Source organism: Spermophilus citellus (genome assembly GCF_964194105.1).
Source record: "Spermophilus citellus genome assembly, chromosome: 4".
Taxonomy (NCBI): domain Eukaryota; kingdom Metazoa; phylum Chordata; class Mammalia; order Rodentia; family Sciuridae; genus Spermophilus; species Spermophilus citellus.
Window position 1 is genome coordinate 148,877,065 of NC_138185.1, and position 13,402 is coordinate 148,890,466.

Genomic DNA, 13,402 nt, shown 5'->3' on the forward strand with positions numbered 1-13,402 from the left:
GAGCCTTTTACAAAATATTCCTCAAAAATACTGATACTTTTATTTAGAGAAGCACATTACTTTATATATGATAAAATATGTACGTGCAAAATGTATCCAAAAGAGATGGGCTGGACCCCTGGGAAAAACTGGTCTTCCAAGGGAGATGCAACCTTTGTTAAGAATCAAGCAGCTGGAAACTTCCTAGGAGGCTGCTTATAGCTATTAACTCTAGAAAAATGCCTCCCTCCTTGCTACATTCAGTATCACCAACTCTAACTCTCAGCTTGGAATTCAAGGCTGACTGGCGTCTACATCTCATTGGGAATGAGTTTCAAAACTATTTTTCTAGCCTTTGTTGTAAGGGAATAGAAAGTAAGAGGAGTGAGGAATAGAGACGAGCCAGTCAATTGCATATTCCACCAGGTATGAAGCGGGTAGGATGTGCTGTGTGAGCTTATGGGAGAGTAGCACTCCGGGGACACAGCTTCTCAGAGGAAGTGGCATCTGACCTGGAAGTGAGCCATGAGACTCTTTAGTGAATAATATCATCAACAATTTGCAAAATGAGTCGAAGACTGCAGAGAAATCAGTGAGCAGCAGCAGGATGCCTTCCACCTGTACAAGAACCAAACCAACTTAGAGAATAAAACAGTGCATCAACCAGATGGAAGAGGTGAAGCAACAGAGTTAAGAACATATGCCACCAAAATGGGAAATGAAGCTATGGCCCCATAGATCTGAATTTAAAAAGATTAAAGCCAACAGCTGAGTCCTCATCTAGGCTTATCCTAGGCTATAGGAAGCAAGCTTGCTGCAGTTGCCACAAGGGAAAGGAAATCTGTTCCTTAAATACCAACTCCTAGTTCTGAAAAGACTTTGGATTTAACAAGACAAAAGGAAACTCAAGTTGACAACAGGAAGGCATCTCAGAGAGCTCTCATGTGCTCCCTTCAGGAAGTCAGGCTGCGGAGAGTAAGAGAGACAAAACCAGGCAGGGAAGTGGAAAACCCAGAGGCGAAGGACCCTGTGTGGGACCAGCTTTATCAGTGAAGGAGGGGAAAAGGAGCAGGATGCCAATGAGGAAGAGAGAAACCAGGAAAGCCTAGGAGCAGATGACTGCTTCAAAAGTTAAAAATGAGATGAAAAGACAAAAGAGGCAGTCCCTACAGAATGAGGAAAACCTAACTGTCCTTAATGCTTAAAGATCAAGAGAGAGACACCATAAATTTACTTGACAAGTGAAAAAAGCAGAATCATATAATTCAAGCCAGATTTTCCGAAAGAGATAACAACAAAATATTCATGTGAAATTGAACACTCACAACAAGAAAAATGTAAATATAAATAAAAAGCATATCTAAACATTTAAAAAGTACCCAAAGCAGTAAATAAATTTTAATCCTCCACTCTACCCCAATGCCAGTGAAGTCTATTCAATATCAGACCAACAGATATTCCATAGGTCATTCAAAGCTTTCCTTACCTCGAAGGTTCATCTGATGAGCAGGTGTGCCACTGGATTCTTCTTTGCTCTTATAGCAAGAAATAGATGTATCTTTGAAAGTGCACCAATATTGCTTGTAACCTTTTAAAGTCAGCTTTTTTGGCCTAGTATCAAGTAGAATTAAGAGAAAAATCCACTTTGAAGTAGCTTTGTCAATATTCTTTTAGTAGCAAAATCTCACAATGTTAAAAAGTCTGAAGGCAAATTTAACACATGCTAAAATTAGTTCCCTTTGGCCAGTGTCTTAAATTCAGCAGTGCTGGTGTTGGATGTGCCCTCCCTTCTCAATCTACTCAGGGAGATCCTACAAACAGTGAACAAGTAGAGGGCCATGTTCCAGGATTTCTCATCACTAGCAGCTCACTGGAAAGGCGAGGAAAAGAAAGGTAAAGTAAATGTCCATAACTTGAAGCTTTCTAGGCTCCATAACAACCTGTGGGGGCATGGGTGTTTGCAGAGTTGCCTCTGGAGCCTCTATGAAGAAGCAAGTTTACTTGCCATGACTGGAAGTGAAAGAGGTTGTTGGTCATGGTGGCGTACGCTTGTAGTCCCAGCGGCTCAGGAGGCTGAGGCAGGAGGATCTTGAGTTTAAAGCCAGCCTCAGCAAAAACAGAACAGTAAGCAACTCAGTGAGACCCTGTCTCTAAATAAAATGCAAAATAGGGCTGGGGATATGGCTCAGTGGTCGAGTGCCCCTGAGTTCAATCCCTGGTACCAAAATTAAAAAAAAAAAAAAGAGGGCTTAATTCTTTTGGATACATATCAATGCTGACATTAAGTTGCCATGCCAGTGTCAAACACAGGAGATGCCAGATCAGTCACGAAGGTGCAGGTAGGGGAGAAGAGTGGCATTTGAAATCTTGCTCTTATCTCAAAAATGTTACATATGTTCATCTGTTGTATGTTCAGCTATGGTTTATTCTACAATAATTTTATAATATACAGTAGAAAAAAGTATATTTGGCATCACCTCCTCCTTTTATTTATTTATTTTTGGTACTGAGGGTCTAACCCATGCTTTACCACTGAGCCATATCTCCAGTCCATGTTATTTTTTATTTTCAGCCAGGATTTTATTAAGTTGCTGAGGCTGGCCTCAAACTTGCAATCCTCCCATCTCAGCCTCCTGAGATGCATCTCACCCAGCTCATCTCCTTTCTTTCTTCCCCTGTCTACCTTATTGCCCAGTTCTCTGGATTCTGTGGAGATCCAACTGGATTTTGACTGTTTAAAAATCTGAACAGATATATTGGGACCTTATATAAAATGATATACATAATAATGATATATAACTTATTAGAATCTAGAGCTCTGTATAGCAAATAACCACTGGCAGCTGTCAACTAAGGTTCAGAGGGACTGTGCCAGTGTATTGCTATTTCAGCATCTATATGATGAAATCTAGATTTCACAAGTTTTTTTGAAGAAGAATATTTATCAGCTAAAACAATGATTGCTGTGATTTTAGTTTGGTAAACATGATTATTTTCTTTCGTTATAATTTAAGTGTTCATCTAATCAGTATATCCTTTAACAGAGGCTTTTGCCAAACTTACTGTAAATTTAAATAATGTGAACATGACAGTCTTGACACTTATTGTTTAGTAGTACCTGGAATCTCCCACTTTTTCACTTACTTGAAAACTTTGATATAGTCAGCAAGTTCAGGAATGGAAGTAATGTCACCCTAGGGAGAGAACAAAATAATTTTTCTTCCTTTTTTTTTAATTTGAAATTTTAACAAACAGAATTAAGTAAAATACAGATTACAAAGATTTAAAAGATATAATCATATTACATGGACGTATGGATATTTTCTTCTTATTATTATAAACACATTTTCAAATAGGAGAAATTAATAAAAATTTGAAAAAAATAACAACTACATACCCCAAAGGATACAATGTTACTTCTAAATGCTATTTGTAGATACATATGGAAATTCTCTAAATCATAACAGCCTTGAAAAGTTTTCCTACAGCAATAACTAATTCCTTAGCTTTAAAAACAAACTTATTTAAAAACTATAAGACCTATTTCTCTCTTCTCTTTGAAATATTTCAAATAAGTAGCATCACTAAATTTAGATGAAATTTTCCTTTGTAGAAATATTTTCCACCCCTTATAAAAGAATGTAGGAGAATATGCAAAGGACCAGAAGATTCATCTTTAGTGTGTTCCAAGCTCTAGATATCACATACAATGTACACCCCCCAACCCATTCTGCACCCCAGTTGGGGGTGTAGCTCAGTGGTAGAGTGCATGTATAAGGCCCTGGGTGCATGCACGATCCCCAGCATCTCAAAAATAAAACTTCCCTGAAAAGTTCCTGAAAAATCTATATCTGACTTTTCTAAAGCATTAAATATTTCTCTCTACCCCCCAAATACTTTCTGAGAACTAAAGTCCACAAAAAGTTAAGCATCCATTCAAACTCAGTTGGTCGGTAAAGATTCACCTTACCAAAATTGTTGATGTTTTACCCCCTTCCAAAGTAATCTCCAAGTCTGAGAGGGCAGCATCTACTTCATCAACTTCTTTGTCACTGTTGTTCAAATGATTCTCTGATGTCATGATTGACAGCTTGTTGATATGATACTGAAACCAGAAATGACATTTTATTGAAACGATTAGTAGAACTGTAAAACTTTAAAATGAAATGACTATCTGAATCTATACTGAATGCTTTTTATCATCTAATTTGAAAAAATAAGTGTCCAGGAACTAGAATGACAGAAAGGTTAAGGGCATGGCACCTTATCAATATCAAAGCTTGCTAATAAATATTTATCCAAAGTAAGTAAGTAGGTCTCTGTTTGGAACATGCATAAGGTCTTTTGTAGGAATGGATTAACATTGGTTGTCTTATGTTACTACTGCCACCCAGAGCAGAAAATTCACACTGCCTTATGTACTATTACTCAGGAGATAGTTATCACCATCACAGCTTTAGGAGACAGCTACAAAGTCCATTTTTTTCCTCCTTTTTCAACTCAATGCTCTATATTTTCAGTTTCATAAGACTGATAAAAGATGTTGATATATGTGTACACATACATATGATTTATGTCAAAAGAAAAGATTTCAAGTATTACTAAACAATAAGTGTCAGTTTTATTGTCATGTTCTCATTTATACGTTCACATATACATATATATGGAGAGCACATATGTGCACGAGAGTGGGTAGGCAGTGAGTAGACATTAACTATCCTATATGTGCAAAGAAAAAATTCTTCATTATAAAATTCCTTATTTTAAATTAAACTTAGTGACTTAAAACAAATATTAATAATCTATTAAACACTGATGTTAAACTTAATAAGTCAGCAGAATATTTAACTTAAAATCAGTTACCTTTTAAAGGAATAAGCAGCACTTTGCATTTCTGAAGTATTCATTTACTTAATAAAATCTACTTGTGGGAACATTTAGTGAACTAATCTAAGGCCAATTATCAATGTTTCTCTGTGTTTTAAGGTGTAGTCATGAGTAGTTTCTGGTTATACTTTCAATTATGCTGAAGCAAGATCCTTAACTTTCATGGTCATAAATGATGGAGAATAAGACAGGCTGAGGCTCAGGAATGACCCCAAATGTTATGAGTATATTAAGAATCATGTGGAGAGTTGGCTAAAAATACAGAGCCTTAGGTTCACCCCAAAGATTCTGATTCAGTAAATCTGGGGTCCAACCTGAAATCTGCATTTTTACTAAGTGCCCTAGGTAATTTTGATGCAAAAAGCCCTTATGGGGTTTGTCATAAAATCCAGCTTTGTTTTCAAACGTATATGGGGTTATCTAGTAAACGTTATAATACATACTTGGACCTAAATGCTTTAAAACAGGCAAAGTTACTAACAAAATTCCACAACTCGTTTTGAATTATCCTTGTTTTTTTTTTGTTTGTTTTGTTTTTAACTATAGTATATTTTATACAAGGATCCAGATGTTCCAGAATAATTCAGAGGGTATGCTGTGTCTGAAAAATTGCTGGGTATCTCATCACCATACTTTCAAAGTTTCCATCTAATAGACTTTGGGTCAATTTATCAGTAGGCTTCTAACAACTCAAGGTATTTGTACTCTAAAATTCTCTCATTAAATCTATATTGTAAGGCCAGGTGAGCTGGCACATGCCTATAATCCAATTGGGTTGGGAGGCTGACGGGAGGATCATGAGTTCAGCCAGCTTCAGCAAAAATGAGGTAACTAAGCAACTCAATGAAACCCTGTCTCTAAATAAAATACAAAATAAGGCTGGGGATGTGGCTCAGTGGTCGAGTGCCCTGGAGTTCAATCCCTGGTATCCCACCCCCAATCTAGATTTTTAAGATGATTCAGGAAGACCATGCTGTAAGATTATTCAGTTCCCCTGAATTAGAGTCTGTTATCTCTGAGGTATTTTTATGGTACTGATATGGAATATCCATTCTACAATATTCTGGGTTGCAGCATATTGCCATTTCTGTAAAAATGCAACTATATACTCCTTCAACAATTGTTTTTTGAGCATCTACTATGTGCTGACTTAAAAAATAGAGATACTATTTTCATAATAAAAAAGATGAAAATCAATACTATATAATAAAGTCTATGGTCTTTCACATGTATATTTTAAATGTGTATTCTGTCACTGGCAAAACTTCCAATAAAAAATTATGTGCTTATATTCAAATTGAGAAAGATATAGATAGAAAATCATAAAAAAGTGAGGGACTCCCAGTAACATGCTCTAGAATTTAATTCAAGAAATTCTTCAGATAGTCTGAATCATCCAGAAACAACACAGGATTCTTAATTGTTGATAAATCAAATCGCTAGAAATAAAAAAAATCACCCAAAAGTCAATACGGATTTTCCTCATCTGTATTCCTTTTTAATTTTCTTCTTTTACCTGGCAACCTAGTAGTTGTTCTGGCTTTCTAGTGGCAACTTTTGAGTTTAACTGAAAACTTTTCTGGGTGCCTAAGTGTATCTTAAAGATTCAGAATTTTCTGTTTGTGCTCTAAGGAAAAACCAAAATGGTTTTTATGGTGGAAGCTCTTAATAACTGTGTGTCAGCTCTGCTTCCTGTACTTCTATTTAAAGGACATCAACTTCAGGTGACACTACAATCTCATCATAATTAGAGAACAATTGCCAAAGACTTACTCAAATATATAAAACTTGAGAAAGATGAATTAATACTGAACTTCAATCATCTATTTCTAAGGAAGCTCATTTGGGGTTACCACTCTAAAAGTATTTTATTAGAGGATATATTGGTAAGGAAGTGAATAATTTTTAATTTTTTTAGGGTACTGGGATTGAATCCAGGGTTGGTTTACCTCTGAGCTTCATCCCCAGCCCTTTTTTATTTTGGAACAGGGTCTCACTGAGTTGCTTAGGGCCTCACTAAGTTGCTGAGACTGGCTTAGAACTTTAAAATTTTTAAAAAGCACCACTACAGTTCTAAAGCAGGTGATGTGCAAGTATACAATTGGAAAGCACTGGTAAAATCTAAGGAAAACATCAGCTATCTACTTCTTAATGATTATCATTTTAAAAACATCTCTGTTTACTTTCATTAATCTCCTGAAATTTTATCACTTAAAAAGATATTATTTCTGCCAACAGTCCATTTTACAACATGTCCGGCCACTATGCAGGTAGGTATCATTTCAAAAATCTGATATCAAGGAAAACTTGAATAACATTAAATTAATAGACATTTTGGGGTGGGAGATATTCTCCCCCACCTGCCAAATACAGAAAAGTAATAAAATATACCACTGAACTCCCTTAAGACAAAAAAATATAAACTAAATTTATCATTTACTTTGCTTTTAAAAGAGCCTATTCACTTTCTACATAGCAAAAGATAATTTATCAAATGCTACTAGAAATACTAGGCCACTTTACTATTTAAAAACCACTCTTCTTTCTCTTTTCTTCATTTACCAAATCTTTCAATCTACCTGCAAGGCTGCAAACATCATCATTTCTTCTTCTGTGCATTCGATTTCTTCTAGGAGAATAGCCCACTTAGCCTGCTCATAAAGCTGATTGATTCTGATTGCATCATACTGCAGAACAAAAGAAACACTTCTTTTGTAAAATATTACCATTAAAGTTTTTAACTCTGAGCAATCACATTTTAAAGCTTGGAAAGAAAAACGGAACTTTTTTTTTTTTTCCTGGGATTTATACTCACTATTAAATAATCAACTCTAAAAAGATAGCTATTTATAGGGTTAGATATATCTATACATACCAAAATCTAGTTTTCTACTCAAAAGTGACATTAAAATATGACAGAAGATAAGTATTCAGCATTAGAAATAGGTTTGGGGCTGCGAGAAACAGAATCATGTTATTTTCCAGGGAAACAACTATATATTATAACTTTAATGTAAAAAATCTAGATTGAGGACTTGAAGGTATTAAAAAGTAAGTTATAACTACGGATTGCTTTTCATTATGATTATTGCAACTTGCCAAAATAAAATACGATCACAGCAAATCAGCTATTTGGGGAAACATCTTGCTCAATGTGGGGAAGCACACCCAGAAAAAGTGGCAGGTACTTGGAAGCAATAGTTATTTTAAGTATTCAAAAACAGATGGCACATATGCATTTACAGAAAGTATATTTACTTAAAAGTTACTCAACTATTAATTTAACTATATTAATAAAAAACAATATCCAAGAGCAGTAGTGTACACCTTGGATCCCAGTGGCTCGGGAGGCTGAGGCAAGAGGACCACAAGTTCAAAGCCAGCCTCAGCAATTTAGTAGGGCCCTGAGAAACTCAGGAAGACCCTGCCTCAAAAATGAGGTGTGGGGGGGTAGAGATGTGGCTGAGTGGTTAAGTGCCCCTGGGTTCAATCCCTGTTTACCTCACCACCATCAAAAATATAAATAAATTAAACCAATAGTAACATCTTAACAATGCTACCTTAAAATATCAACAAAATACACCTTCATAAGGAAACTGCTCCCAAATAACTTTGGTTTTACTGAAAGTAGATACGATATAGCCTGAAAACAGATTAAAATTATTTTTTGTAGTTCTATTATGTACATTTTGCTGTTTTATAAGGCACATAATAAAAGATGGGCTACACATAAAATCTAGACTAAGGCTAGACTGTAATCTTGGGCAGTCAGGAGAAGCTTCTCCCAGTATGTTTCAGTAGTAAAGGAGCCAAACAAACGTCTGTGGGGGATGGTGTCTACATTTTCACAACAAAGTTAAATTTTACCAGGAAAGCAAAGCACTATAGTAGCACAGATCATACCAATCACAGAAAAACAGGTAACACTGTGTGGCTAATTATTAGGAAGAAATGTAGACTTAAAAATGTACATGACATAAAAACAAGTTTTTTTTTTTTTTTTTGAAACAAGATCTTCTGGCGTACAAATAGTATCTGAAAGTAACAGAAAAGTCAATCTTATAGAAAACTCTTCTTTCCCTTACTGTGTATTTATTTGTGGTGCCAGAGATAAAACCCAAGGCCTCACACAGGCCAGGGAAGTGCTTACCACTGTGTCACATCCCCAGCCCTCCTTACAGTATAACTGAAGAAAGATGTTAAATTAAGCAAAAAGCTAAAAACAAAAACAAAACCAAACAAAAAACCCCCATGCTAAGTGAAGTTAGCCAATCCCCAAAAACCAAATACTGAATGTTTTCTTTGATATGAGGAGGCTGATTCATAGTGAGATAGGGAGAGGGAGTATGGAAGGAATAGACGAACTCTAGATAAAACAGAAGGGTTTGGAGGGAAAAGGAGGGGGCAGGGGGTTAAAAATGATGGTGGAATGTGATGATCATTATTATCCAAAGTACATGTATAAAGACACGAATTGGTGTGAATATACTTTGTATACAACCAGAGATATAAAAAATTGTGCTCTATATGTGTAATAAGAATTGTAATGCATTCTGCTGTCATATATAAATTAAAAAAAACAAAACAAAAAAACAACAAAAAACAAAACCCAAGCTGGGTGTGGTAGTACACACCTGTAATCCCAGCTACTGGGGAGATGAGGCAGGAGGATCACAAATTCAAGGCCAGCCTTGGCAATTTGGTGAAATCCTGTCTCAAAATAAAAAGTAAAAAAAGGATGGGGGTGTATCTCAGTGGTAGGGCAGACCTGGATTCAATCCACGGTACCCACCCCCAAAAAGAACCACATAACTTTGCCATTCTGTAGTACCAAACCAGTACATTTTAAATGTAAATCAACCAAAAATTTAATTATCTTAACAAAAAAGGCTTAATCATGGTTTCAAACTACTAAAATAATAGACCCTTTTAAAATACAAATGCCTTTGCATAAAGGTTTGGGTTTTTAATATTATTTAAAACTTGCTATAAACAAACAATTCCTTTTCTCCACCAACTTCCAAAACAAACAACATCCAAAAGAACAGAAATGAATAGAAAGAAGATCCCTTTAAGCCCTTGATACCTTTGGATTCAAATCAAAAAAGCTGTAATACTTGAATCGAAGCAGCAAGGCCTCATTTTCCTTCACATCTTGTTCCATAAGAGATCTTGAGGAATCAAGCCACCTGAGCAGTAAGAGCAGTGGAACAAAGCAAAACAGAATCAACATAATATTTCTACCTCTAAGTGGACAAAGAAATTCTTCAATTCTATCTATAACTTAAAACTTACCCTTGGTTGATTTTTGCTTTATCGAGAAGGGCTTGAGGCTTGAACATTTTTGCCAAGATTTCTGGTGATGTGATCGGTTGACTGACAGCAAGTATACCAGGATTGCCTTCTGACAGAGCACTGTCACCAAACCAAGCAGAAGTTGGTGACAAGGGGCTTCCATCATGAGCATCATAAGTGGGGGTCATGGTTTTACTATAAAGTCCTGGGCTTGAATATATACTTCCTGATAACATGAAAATGAGGTAGTTAAGGAAGGAGCACAGTATCTCAAGTTCTCAATAACAACATACACTATGATATAGAGCACACTGTGAAACACAAGCTTCAATCTGGAAAGAAAGCTTTAGCACATTATTTTACCTTTCTCAAGAACATGTGAACTCAACTCCACTTGCATAACATTAGAATGCGTAATAACAAAGCCATAAAAAATAATTAAATTGTCAGGAAATCTGGGGGAAAAGTAAGTTCAAAGAAAATAGAAAATAAGGACACAGCTGAAGCAGACAGACCAACAATTTTTGTGTTTAATTGTGGTAAGGCTCACCTTTCAGAGGGCCAATGTAAAGAACATCAGTGCCTACAGGAAAGGAAAGAAAGGAATTCAGAAGGTAAAGGAAAGACAACGATAGAGGACAGAAACAAAAGCATGAAAAGAAAAAAGAAAAAGAAAAGATTTTTTTTCCTAATTGTGAATAATAAATTGAAGTAGACATTTCAAGTGGATTTAAGAATAAAGAACCCTAGAAGCTAAAACCTAAGTAAAACAAAATTTCTTGTCCAAATTAAAAGAATAGAAGTTGTGCTTTAGTTAAGCATACAATGAAATGTCCATATAAATAAGGAAAGCAATTTTTTTTTTTTTTTGCGGAGGAGTTGGGGTAGGTACTGGGGATTGAACTTGGGGTGCTTAACCATTGAGCCGCATCCCCAGCTCTTTTATTATTATTATTATTATTATTATTTTAAATTTAGAGACAGAGCCTTGCTAAGTAGCTGAGGCTGGCTTTGAACTCAATGATCTTCCTGCCTCAGCATCCCAAGCCACCACTGTGCCCTGATAGGAAAGCAATTTTTTAAAAAAAATTTAATTTTTAGTTGTAGTTGGACACAATATTTTCTTATTATGTTTTTTTTTTTATGTGGTGCTGAGGATCAAACCTAGGGCCTTACACATACTAGGCAAGCACTCTACCACTGAACCACAACCCCAGCCCATAGGAAAGCAATTTTATGTTCAAGTTCTCAGCAAACAGCTAAACTAGTTTCAACAAATACACAAATGAGGTATTAAGATTTTCTGTACAGAAAATGTTGAAGTCAATTATAAGAACTTGGGAATGCTCTGATAGAGATCAACAAAAATTGTTTAATGACAAAAATGAAATGCACAATATATGACATATTAAAATCTTATAATTATGAAAACTAGATATGCAAATATATACTCACACATGTAAATTAACACAGAAAGGGTACTGTCATTTTTCATTCCAAACTTCATAGTTATCAAGAAATAGTTGGTGGGGCACGGGAACCCGCGGGGGTCGCTCCTTGGAGCCTGCTCCTAGCGGAGCGTGAGCCGGGATCGGAGAGGCCGGGTTCTGGCTCCCGAAGCTGCTTTGGCCCAGGGTTGGGGAACCTGCGGTGACTGCTTCTCGGTCCGGGTCCTGCTGGGTGCTGTGGGGGCCAGGGGGGGCAGAGTGGAGCTGCCACCTGCGCCCAGAGCAGGCCAAGTGACCCGCCGGCATGGTATCACGACACCCCAACTGCAGCTGGGGCCGAAGAGAGTAGCCGCCCACGCCTAGAACAGGACCAGCGACCCGATGGCGTGGTAGCCAAGTCACCCCACTTGGAGTAGGGGCTGTGCAGAGCCGCCATCTGAGCCTGCAAGGTAGGCAGACCTGCGTCCCACTGGCAGGACAGGCCCGGTAGCCTGCCAGCGTGGTGGACACGTAGCACCGAGGCAGTCATGTCACACTGGTTGAAGCGGGGGTGGAGCAGAGCCGCCGCCCGTGTCCAGAAAAGGCCCAGCGCCCAGCGACCCGTTGGAGAGGCAGTCAGGTACCCCCATTGGGAGTGGGGGCTGAGCAGAACTGCCGCCCGAGCCCGCAAGGTAGGCAGACCTGCGACCCACCGGCGGAACAGGCCTAGAGGCCTGCCAGCGTGGTAGACATGTCACACCAACTGGAGTAGGGGCCGAGCAGAGCCGCCGCCCACATCCGGATCAGGACCAACGACCCGAGGGCGTGGTAGTTACGTCACCACAATTGGAGTGCGGGCAGAGCAGAGCCGCCACCTGCGCCCGCAGGGTGGGCAGACCTGCGACCGACCAGAGTGGTAGACAGATCACCCTAATTAGAGGAGGAGCACATCCACTACCCGCCCTGCAAGGGAGATTTTCCAACTATACAAGAGCAATATAAATAAATAGGGGGAAAATTTCAAAAACACAACAGTTTCACCAAGCAGAAAGAAATGCGAGCAGTATGAAAAGACAAGGAAAGAAAGGACCACAAGCAATGCAGGTCAACTCAACTTTAGAAGAGGTAATAGCTGCAACAGATGGAATGTCAGAAAAAGAGTTCAGGATATACATGCTTCAGATGATCTGGAGTCTCAAGGAAGACATGAGACAGCAAAATCAGACAATGAAAGATCACTTTGACAAGGAACTACATAAACAAATCCAGGAAGTAAAAGATCAATTACACAGGGAGATAGAGGTAATAAAAAACAAACAAATAGAAATCCTAGAAATGCAGGAAGCAATAAACCAACTTAAAAACTCAATTGAGAATACTACCAGCAGAGTAGAACACTTAGAAGATAGAACATCAGACAATGAAGACAAAGTATTTCAACTTGAAAAGAACATAGACAGCTCAGCAAGACTGCTAAGAAACCATGAGCAGAACATCCAAGAAATACGGGATAACATTAAAAGACCAAACTTAAGAATCATTGGGATACAGGAAGGCACAGAGCTCCAAACCAAAGGAATAAACAATTTATTCAATGAAATAATACGAGAAAACTTCCCAGACTTGAAGAATGAGACAGAATCCCAAATCCTAGAAGCCTACAGGACGCCGAATGTGCAAAATCATAAGAGATCCACACCTAGACACATTATAATGAAGATGCCCAACATACAGAATAAGGAGAGAATTTTAAAAGCTACAAGAGAAAGGAAGCAGATTACATTTAGGGGTAAACCAATCAGGATAACAGCTGA

At 37.6% G+C, this 13,402-nt stretch overlaps 1 protein-coding gene across 6 annotated transcripts in view; it reads right to left on the reverse strand.

The window, feature by feature from the left end:
- Positions 1–13,402, reverse strand: part of FERMT2 (FERM domain containing kindlin 2) — a 95,120-nt gene that overhangs the window by 7,643 nt on the left and 74,075 nt on the right. For 4 of the 6 annotated variants that reach the window (XM_081291648.1, XM_081291643.1, XM_081291646.1 and 1 more), the window contains 7 exons: positions 10,712–10,744; positions 10,162–10,387; positions 9,953–10,055; positions 7,446–7,553; positions 3,950–4,084; positions 3,124–3,173; positions 1,466–1,590 (listed from right to left, as the gene is read on the reverse strand). In XM_081291648.1, the coding sequence (XP_081147774.1) occupies positions 1,466–1,590; positions 3,124–3,173; positions 3,950–4,084; positions 7,446–7,553; positions 9,953–10,055; positions 10,162–10,387; positions 10,712–10,744 (780 nt within the window). The remainder of the gene's footprint in view (positions 1–1,465; positions 1,591–3,123; positions 3,174–3,949; positions 4,085–7,445; positions 7,554–9,952; positions 10,056–10,161; positions 10,388–10,711; positions 10,745–13,402) is intronic. The other 2 variants (XM_081291645.1, XM_081291647.1) reach the window with 1 other exon arrangement.